A 9,954-nucleotide genomic window follows, 5' to 3' on the forward strand; every position below is an offset into this window, starting at 1 on the left:
GTAATATATGCTTTATGTCAAATATATGTGTAGTTTTAATTTAATTACAATTTTAATTTTCTATACCTAATATTTGGAACCAATATTCTTTTAAAGTCTTTGAAAAGGTTCGTTAAACATATTTGCGTTATTTATGTAATAAATTATATACATTTTTCAAATTGGATTTTATATTTTTTTGTGTGTTTTTTGTCCTTTTATGTTGATATAGTAGGTTAAGTGAAAAAATAATAGACAGATGATATAGATGAAGTTGTGCTGGAAAAAAAAAAGATCCCAAACATGGGTTAGTAAACATTTGTTTTATAGTATATAAAGGCAAAATCAAAAGTACTGAAAAACGGACAAAATAGGCTCAGACCACTAAGGGTTAATATTTGAATGTTTCTGCAACAGAAGGTACATTGTGCCAATTATTTTATTTATATATTTATTTTTCAAAATACAATGTGGTTAACTTATTTCAGTGTGTTATCAGTACCTTTGAACATTTTGAGCACAATTTCAATAATACTACGATAATAATGATAACTGTGATAATTTTGGTCACTATAACCCTGATATGAAATTTTCATATTGTTACATCCCTAGAATAGAATGGAACAGAATACAATAGAACAGATCTTTATTGTCACTGTCACAGGAATTATGAAAATCCATTTAGCAGCAAATCAATTTAGTGCAAAACAGGCTATATAAAACTACCACACAAATACTGCAACATGTAGGAAATGTGTAAATCTACAGGATAAAAATATTAAATATACATATAATTCACAAAACTAACTCTATATCATACTGTATAGGATTTATAAAAGGTAAAATACAGAAAACCAAGGTGCTTGTGTTGTGTGTATGGTGTTGGTTTATTCATTCATTCATTCATTCATCATTTATTTATTTGTTTATTTATTTATTATTTATTTATGTATTCCTATGTGTGTTGGTTTTAGACTTGACAGCTTGTTACTCACTCTGGGACCTCTCCAACGCCTCCAAAGACTGAGCAACAGCATCGTACGCCTGATGTACTCTCTCGCTGTGTCTGGACCTGACATTCCTACAGAGATTTAAAAAAAAAAAAAAAAAAAAAATAATACATTCACTTTCATACAGGAATGAATAATACTGAAAGGCTGCATGGCCTATAAAGAACAATAGTAGGCTGAGGTATATGGACAGTAATTACAAGTGGAAAATTAGTTCTATTAAACAAATGGGGGTGGATCGTTTTCGACAGTTTTAGCCAATCCTTATCCTGGAAAGTGGTAAACGAATGTGAATTTAACCTAAAACATTAGGGTTAGGGTCACATACTTTACATACAGTTGACATACTTAAAGGTTCAGTATGTCTATTTAGTCATATTTAACAGTAAAGTTTAGAGGTGTGCCAAAAAATCAATTCTATAAAAATCGCAGTTCTCATTTACTATGATTCAGAATCGATTCAAAATGTCCCGAAATTGATTTTAAAAAATAAAACAAATCCGCCGTCAGTCTGCCTCCGTTTTGTACGCGGGACATCCTGACGTCATCATGCAGCCGGTTCTTTAACCCTTTCACGCACAAATTATGAGAACCTTAATCAAAATTTTTTCCTGAGTGTTTTTATTCCTCTTAAGGTTAAGGCATGAAAAAACAATGCGATTGAAAATTTTCTTTTGAAAAATAAAAAAAAAATAAAAATAATTTTAAAAATGTAAAAAATATATTAAAAAAAAAAAAAAAAATGAAAACATTTCTTATGAACCTGTTTTTCATAAAGTGGCAAAAATGTCCACTCAGCTGGACGCCACAGTTTAATTTTTGATGCACAGAAACATGTATTTACTGATAAGTTGTTGAAAACTATGGGGAGGATTTGTGATTTTGGGGGTTTATGCTCAGGAGAGATCTACATAAGGATACTAATTCATGTCAGAAAAGATATGGAGTGTCTTAAAACTTTAGTAAAGATATGTCTAAAAAACAAAAAAACAAAACAAACCCAACAACAACAAAAAGAACAACAAAAATCCATGAATATACAAGAAAACAGCTGAAAATAACTGTCCACTGGAGTGACCACTGCGCGTGAAAGGGTTAAACATACGCATTCATGGTAAGCACTAAAACAAAGGAAACTAATGGAGGAGGTAGGGTTAGCAGCTAGAAGCTAGCGCTGTTAGCAGTTAGGGTTAGCGATTAGTGCGACTAGTGGCTAGCTCATTAACACGCCATCAAATTGTATTAAATTGTAATGTACCGCCCTCAGCGGTGTTAATTTATGTCAGTTGGTTTTGTTTCATTTCCTGTTTTATTTTGGTGAGGGGTTTTGTTGGTTTGTGTGCACTGTGTCTGTCTTGTCTGCATCCTCCCTGATTCCCTGATTGTCTTCACCTGGGACTCATGACCTCTCCACCCTTTATACCCTCCTCTCCTTGTGTTTGTTGTCAGTGTGTCTTCCATGCAATGCCAAGTCAGGAGCTCCCTGAACCTTCTCCTGTTTGTCTGTGCTGCTTTGCTTCGTTTGTAAGTTTATTGAATCCAGAACTTTTTGTTAAATTTTTGGGTACCTAAACTGAGAAGATTTTTGTGTTAATTTTTGATACCACGATGTGAAGACTTTTTAGTTAGATTTTTTTGATTCCTCATCTGAGAAGATATTTTTGTTAATTTTTGATACCACCTTGTGAAGGTTTTTGTGTTAATTTTTGAAACTACAGCCGTGAAGATATTTTTGTTGCTTAAATATTTTGAGTAAAATAAATACTCAAACATTAGCTCTTTTTGTCTCAGTCTCTTGCATTTGGGTCCAAGCCTTGCGTTTTCGTAACATTAAATGATACACGAAAGGATGAAAATGCATATGAATAGCACGCCAAATGCAATAAACTGGCGTCATATACAACACGATGTGATGAGCTCAGTCTGTCAGCTGCATCACTCAGAGTTTAAGGGCACAGTGCCGAGTCAGCCACCAGCAGCAAACCAATGCACACCGCTGTGCCTCACCAAACTCCTGCCAAGCGTGGATAAATGTTTAAAACGGAATAAAAGTGAAAAAGACGTTTGAATGTCTGCATTTGTCATTCTGTCTTGCAAAGCAGACTGGAGTAGATCATGAGGATCCTTTACACACAATAGATTTAAGCAGATATCATTATGAAGCAAATAGTTTTGAATTGAATCATAGCCCCTAAAATTGGAATCGAATCGTGACATAGTAAAAGATTCCCACCCCTAGTAAAGTTACACATTATGCCCCTCTGAATACACTCCAAAGACTTAACTTATCTATCTTAACTTACCTACCTTGACTTACCTTAACGTACCTTATCTTATCCTACCTTACCTTAGCTTACCTTAACTTACCCTATTATCCTGTTTTACCCTACCTTACCCTACCTAAGCTTACCTTACCTTAACTTACCCTATCTTATCTCATCCTACCTTAACTTACCTACCTTAACTTAACTTACCCTATCTTATCTTATCTTACCCTATATACCTTACCTTACTTACCCTATCTTATCTTATCCTGTTTTACCCTACCTACCTTACCTAAGCTTACCTTACCCTACCTTACCTAAACTTATCTTATCTTAACTTACCTACCTTAACTTACCTTAACTTACCCTACCTTACCTAAACTTATCTTATCTTATCCTGTTTTACCCTACCTTACCTTACCTAAGCTTACCTTACCCTACCTTACCTTAACTACCCTATCTATCTTACCTTATCTTTTTTTTTTATCTTATCTTATCTTCTCTTCTTACCTCCACAGCCAAGTTAAAGTTCTTCTGAACGAGCTCCTCGTTGTTCTTGGTCCCATAGCTGATGGCGTTGTGCACTTTGAGCACACAGGAGTGTCCAGGTAGTAACAGGGGTATCTGACCCGCCTGGAGCTTGGTCCGGAAGGCCCGGCGGTGCATCCCCTCGCCAAAGTGGACCTTTTCAGTGATGATGCTGGCCGGATGGTTCTCTCCGAAATACTGCTCAGATAAGAAATCCTCCTTGAAGATGAGTCTGGAGCAGCGGACATCTTCCTCTTCACTTTCTACTTCTACTGGTGCAGCTGCAAAACACAGAAAAGTGTCACCTGAAGGTAGTCTGAGGAAAATGTCGCATAGGGGTCATTCCATCCCAAATCAACCAGATTTCAGAAAGTGCCCCACATGACCCCCTCAGAAAATTCTGAAAAAAATCACACTTGTTCACCTGCCAGATAAACACATCCAAAATTTTAATGTCATATCTGTATAGTTTAGGAGATACAGCCCTTTGAAAATTTTTTTTTTTTTTTAATTTGCAAATTTGCTTTTTGGCCAACTTTGAGGAGCTATATCTCCTTAGGTATTCAAGCCACACTGCTGAAACTTACTGTCTGGGGTGAAATCCCCCTGAAAAGACCATATTTTGCATCAAATAATTGTAGGTGCCTTCATGTTTGGTCCATGAGGCCTTGAAATCAGGCCAAAAGGCTAATTCTTCCAAATATCCTCTCTTCAGGCTTGCACTGTGTTATAATGGATGAATGTAGAGACCTCCTTTTTTTTTTTTTTTTGCACTGATTCTTATGGTCAAGATGCAACAATATACTGCAAAACGACTACATTTCAATGGAAAGTGTTGCTGTGAGTCAGTGACTAAAATGGGTCGATTTCAATTTTTCACAAAAATACTCTTATTTGAGCACCCAAATTACCATGTGGCCAGTTAATGAAAATTTTGAAATTTTTACCATGTCTTCATATATGTTTCAAGATGCTGTGCACAAAATTTTAGCTTTGGGATAGAACTGGTTCCATTTTTAATATTTTTTTTACTGCATGACTATATTTTCTTCAAATTGTATACAAACATAGGGCTGTATCTCCTAAACCACATGCGGCCCGGGGGCCAAAACCGGCCCGACAAAGGGTCCAATCCGTCCTGTGGGATGAATTTGTGAAATGCAAAAATTACACTGAAGATATTAACAATCAAGGATGTTAAAATGATTTTAGGCCAATTCAATCTAAAGTGGGTCAGACTAGTAAAATACTACCATAATAACCTACAAATAATGAAAACTGCAAATTTACTCTTTGTTTTACTGTAAAAAAAACAAACAGTTAAATTATACAAAAATGTTTACATTTACAGACTAGCCTTTTACAAAAAAAGTAAATAATCTGAACAAACATGAACAACCTTAAATGTCTTAATAGAAATATGTGGAGTTTTAATAATATTCGCTTGTTATTAAATGTTTGTGTATTTGTACATTCATTGTGATCTTTAAGTTATAATGCACATGTATAAATGATAAGCTATGGTGCAATATTGTAAAAATTGCACTTATTTTTCTTAAGTTTTCAGGTTGTTTCTTATTTGTTCATGTTATGTTCAAGTACAGTTGTAAATGTAAATATTTTCATTACAGAATTTTACTTTTTTCACTCAAAAACATAGAGAAAACTTTAGAGTCGACATTATTCATAAATTCTTATCCTATTATTTATATTATTTTACTCATCCGGTCCACTTTATATCATTTTAGACTGAATATGACCCCTGAAGTAACATGAGTTTGACACCCCTGTCCTAAACTAGTACAGATATGACACTAAAATTTGGATGTGTTTGTTTATCTGGTAGGTGAACAGTATGAATTTTTTCAGAATTTTCTGAGGGGGTCATGTGGGGACTATTGGTTGAATTGCCATAGAATGACTTCGTGTTTGCTTCATGCTGTGACTCACATGAGCTGATCTTTGGTGTTGAAGGGATGACGATCTCACTGAGCACTGTAGGGATTCACACAAAACAAATGCACGAGTCATTTCTAAAGGAACTGGAAATAAAGTTGGATTTTTTTTATTCTTTCATGTCCAGGTCTAAACTCACCCTCATATGTGAGCAGGTAGTCCAGAACGACCGATCCATGAGAGCTGCTGAGCCGACACTGGTACTTGCCCAGGTCTTTGTTTGAGGCGTTGGAGATGGTCAGGGACACTCTGCTCTCATCCCCTGCACTTCAAAAAGAGGAAAAGCACCAAAAAACACCATTTAAACCTCACCTCCAGTAATCACATCTGCAAAGAATCTCACTTTTTTTTTATTCTTTTACATCAGGGGTGTCAAACTCATTTTAGTTCAGGGGCCACGTGAAGCCAAATTTGATCTAAAGTGGGGTGGACCAGTGAAACAATAACAGAATAATATAGAAATAATGTCGGCTCCAAACTTTCTTCTATGGTTTAGAGCACAGGTGTCAAACATACGGCCCGGGGGCCATATCCCTGGTTTATATGATCACTTGAATAATCTGACAACTCCAGAAATTGGATAATGATCAGAGTATTATTGTGCATGTAAACAGGTTCAGAGTTACATCCAGGAGACTGAGGAGTCAAAGCCCAGGTGCCACTGTCCTCCATGCAAAAGGACTCTAAATACCTCCTCTTGGTCTCAGCCAGGGTAGTGCCCTCTCTGCTCCAGGTCACAGTGTAGTCGGTGAAAACAGCTGCAAACTGACACCAAAGGCATAGGCTCTGGGGGTCTCTGCTCACCGACACCGCCTGGATGGGCTGCACCACCTTAGGGTCTGCACACAGGACTTTTAGACTGTGAGTTTTCATGGCATCACGTTAAAGGGAATGATGATTAACCCTCCGGTATCCTGTCCAGCAAGGCCCTTACTAAGCACCAAGTGTGCCTTTTTCGCACACTTGTGGAATAATGTCAATAAAAATTTCATACAGTTTGTTTTTTAATTCTTTTACACTTTTTTCTATTTCATCAACTTGAGCCGTAAATAAAAATACCAAATACTCAATAATTGTCACATTTTTTAACCCTTTAAATGCCGTGTTTGTAATGTAAACAAACAATTTTTTTGGATGCAAAAAACACAAAAAAATTTTTTTTTCAATACTACATAAAAAGTGGATCACATATTTGATTTTTTCATCCTGGCATATGTCAGTGATTAACAGCAACATCAGTTAATTTGCATTTATTTTTGGCGCTAGGTCAAATGTTCAAAAATACTTGCATCTGTCACCAAGTGTGCGTAAAATGCACACCTATAAATCAAACTTTTAAATATTATACACTGAACAAAAATATAAATGCACGACTTTTGTTTTTGCTCCCATTTTTCATGAGCTGAACGCAAAGATCTAAAACTTTTTCTATGGACACAAAAGGCCTATTTCTCTCAAATATTGTTCATAAATTTGTCTAAATCTGTGTTAGTGAGCACTCTCCTTTGTCCTTTGCTGAGATAATCCATCCACCTCACAGGTGTGGCATATCAAGATGCTGATTAGACAGCAGGATTATTGCACAGGTGTGACTTAGGCTGGCCACAATAAAAGGCCACTCTAAAATGTGCACTTTTACTGTATTGGGTGGTCCGGGGGGGTCAGAAAACCAGTCAGTATTTGGTGTGACCACCATTTTCCTCGCACAGTCTTCTTCATGAATTCTCTGAAACAGCTTTGGAGATGGCTTATGGTAGAGAAATGAACATTCAATTCACAGGCAAAAGCTCTGGTGGAGATTCCTGAAGTCAGCATGCCAACTGCATATTCCCTCAAAACTTGTGACATCTGTGGTATTGTGCTGTGTGATAAAACTGCACATTTTAGAGTGGCTTTTTATTGTGGCCAGCCTAAGGCACACCTGTGCAAAAATCCTGCTGTCTAATCAGCATCTTGATATGCCACACCTGTGAGGTGGATGGATTATCTCAGCAAAGAAGAAGTGTTCACTAACACAAATTTAGACAGATTTGTGAACAATATTTGAGAGAAATAAACCTTGTGTGTACACAGAAAAAGTTTTAGATCTTTGAGTTCAGCTCATGAAAAATGGGAGCAAAAACAAAAGTCGTGCATTTATATTTTTGTTCAGTATATATTGATTTATTTTTCTGCTCTAATTTGATTTTATTTTTGCAAATCAAGGTCAGCCCTAATCATACATATCAAATGGAAGAAACAGTGCGTTTTAGGCACACTTGGGAGACAGATACTAGTCTTGTAATTTTCTTTTGTTTATAATGTGCAAATGTTAGTTGGTGGCCAGAATTTTACAGATCATGCAAAAATGAACAACTTTTGAATTCTAACCTTATTTAAATTGTGAAAAATAATATGAAGTTTTTTAAAACAAAGTGCAAAGTGTGTCTAAAAGACGTACCCGGATACCGGAGGGTTAAATGACTGTTTTTGCACCAGTAAAACCAAACAGAAGAGTGTTTACCTTCTTTAGGTAGGACTGGTTTCTGCTTGACCACTTCACTGTAGGCCTTCTTACGAGTAGCTCCCACATCTGCTTTGGCTTCCTCTCCCTTTGCCTGGATACCAGCGTCTGCCTTCGGTAGTTTAGATTCCAAAGCACTGACAATCTTCCCAAACTTATCCTGTGATAAGCGTCGCCTTTTAATGACATCATCACTCAGAGGACTTTTAGCGCTTTTTGGTGGCTGGTCTTTATGTTCTGCATAAGCCAGAGGTTTTTCTTCTTTAGCCTCTGATTTCTGGGACTTTTTCTCCCGACTGTCTGACAGATTACTGTCCTTTACAGCCTTCCCTGTATTAGTTCCCAGCTTGGCTTCAAATGCATCAATCCTCCCCTTTGCACTTTGCGGCACTGTCCCATTTTCCACTTCTCCCAGCGGCTCCCCTGTAACACCCTTCACCGCTGCTGTGTTCTGGGTGTGCTTCTTCTTCTTCTTTCCATGGGACTTGCTACTTCCCTTCTCTGCCCCGACACCACTCTCAATCACCAACTGGACCTCCTTGTCTTCACGTCCATCTGCGGTATCCTGTCTGGTACAGTTCTCTCCAGGAAGATTATCTTGTGTTTTGCAGGTCTGTTGAGTTGGGACGTGATGAGGTACATTTTCCTGCTTCTTGGACACCTGCGTCCCATGGTGATGATGATGACCCACAGACCTGTCCTTTTTGGAGCGTGTTTTGCACTCCGAGGTGGTTTTGTGAGTTTTATGAGGCATTTTTTCCTGTGTTTTTAACTCTGGTTTTTCAGGCAGTACAGCTGCTGCACTGGATTTTGCAGCGTTTGAGCCAAATGGGTCGTATAAGTCTAAAGTGATGCATGCAACATGTTTTTCTTTAGAGATGACGAAATGGTCTACTGGGACAAAGTGTGATAGGTCGCCGATCTCTTGGGTGCTTGTTTTCTTGTCAGTGAGGAAGCTGGATTCCTCTGCAGAATCTACTGTACTCTCCTTTTTATGAATCAGGTCCTCATCGGGTTCCACAGAGAAACAGTCAGTAATTCCATCCAAGGTTGGCCAGAGATTACAATTGCGCTCTCCCTTGTCATTGGGAGAACTTCTGGCACAGATTTGGTCTTTGCCTTTCAAACTGCTGCTCGTCTGACGAGTGAAGGAGGAGCTGATGCCCAGAGGAGCTAAGGGCATAATAAACTTAGGACTCCCCCACTGCGGCTCCACCTGACATGCTCTGTCAAGGTCCGGAAAAGTGTTGAGTAACACGTGCGTCTCAGTATTAACATTCAGACTAGCCTGGTTGTCCACATTCGGCACATGCGAGTTCGTCAGAAGGCTTGTGCTATGGAAATATGGAACTGGTGAAGGCTTGGCTCCTCGGCGATCAGTCTGGAGTATCTCAGCTGGTCCAAGACTTTCTGCTTTTCTGCTCGGCCACCAAGCCCGGAGCGTAGAAAATATGTTCATCTTCTACTTCACACACTCCGTCTGTGGAGGGGGGAATGAATGTGTAAGAAATGATCAGCCAAAGTTGAAAGAAAATAGAAGAGGCAAGAATTTCAGTCTATGCTTGAGTGAGAGTATAATGTCACACCATAAATATGTAAGGGTACTCTACCTCAGACTATCAGTAGCACACAATAATACTAGCAAATTAGACTACTGGTATTATTCTTATATATTTTTGTATTATTACAACAATTATGATTTTCCCCCTCACTC

General features: G+C 37.7%; 1 protein-coding gene across 1 annotated transcript; it reads right to left on the bottom strand.

Annotated features, from left to right (window-relative positions):
- Positions 1 to 970: 970 nt before the first annotated feature.
- LOC115429134 (alpha-protein kinase 2-like) lies at positions 971 to 9,699 on the bottom strand. Its single transcript, XM_030148383.1, has 6 exons — positions 8,241 to 9,699; positions 6,429 to 6,576; positions 5,877 to 6,004; positions 5,732 to 5,776; positions 3,764 to 4,062; positions 971 to 1,060 (listed from the first exon to the last, which is right to left on the bottom strand). Exons 1-6 carry the CDS (start codon positions 9,697 to 9,699, stop codon positions 971 to 973), a joined length of 2,169 nt encoding a protein of 722 aa, XP_030004243.1.
- Positions 9,700 to 9,954: the final 255 nt, after the last annotated feature.

The sequence above is a fragment of the Sphaeramia orbicularis genome, chromosome 12 (genome assembly GCF_902148855.1).
Source record: "Sphaeramia orbicularis chromosome 12, fSphaOr1.1, whole genome shotgun sequence".
NCBI lineage: Eukaryota > Metazoa > Chordata > Actinopteri > Kurtiformes > Apogonidae > Sphaeramia > Sphaeramia orbicularis.

Coding starts and splice junctions, on each gene's coding strand:
- LOC115429134 (XM_030148383.1), bottom strand. CDS start 9,699: ATGAACATATTTTCTACGCTCCGGGCTTGGTGGCCGAGCAGAAAAGCA. Junction 6,005..6,428: donor CTGGCTGAGACCAAGAGGAG/GTATTTAGAGTC, acceptor CTCTTTTTGAAG/TGCAGGGGATGAGAGCAGAG. Junction 4,063..5,731: donor AACACCAAAGATCAGCTCAT/GTGAGTCACAGC, acceptor TGTGTTTTGCAG/CTGCACCAGTAGAAGTAGAA.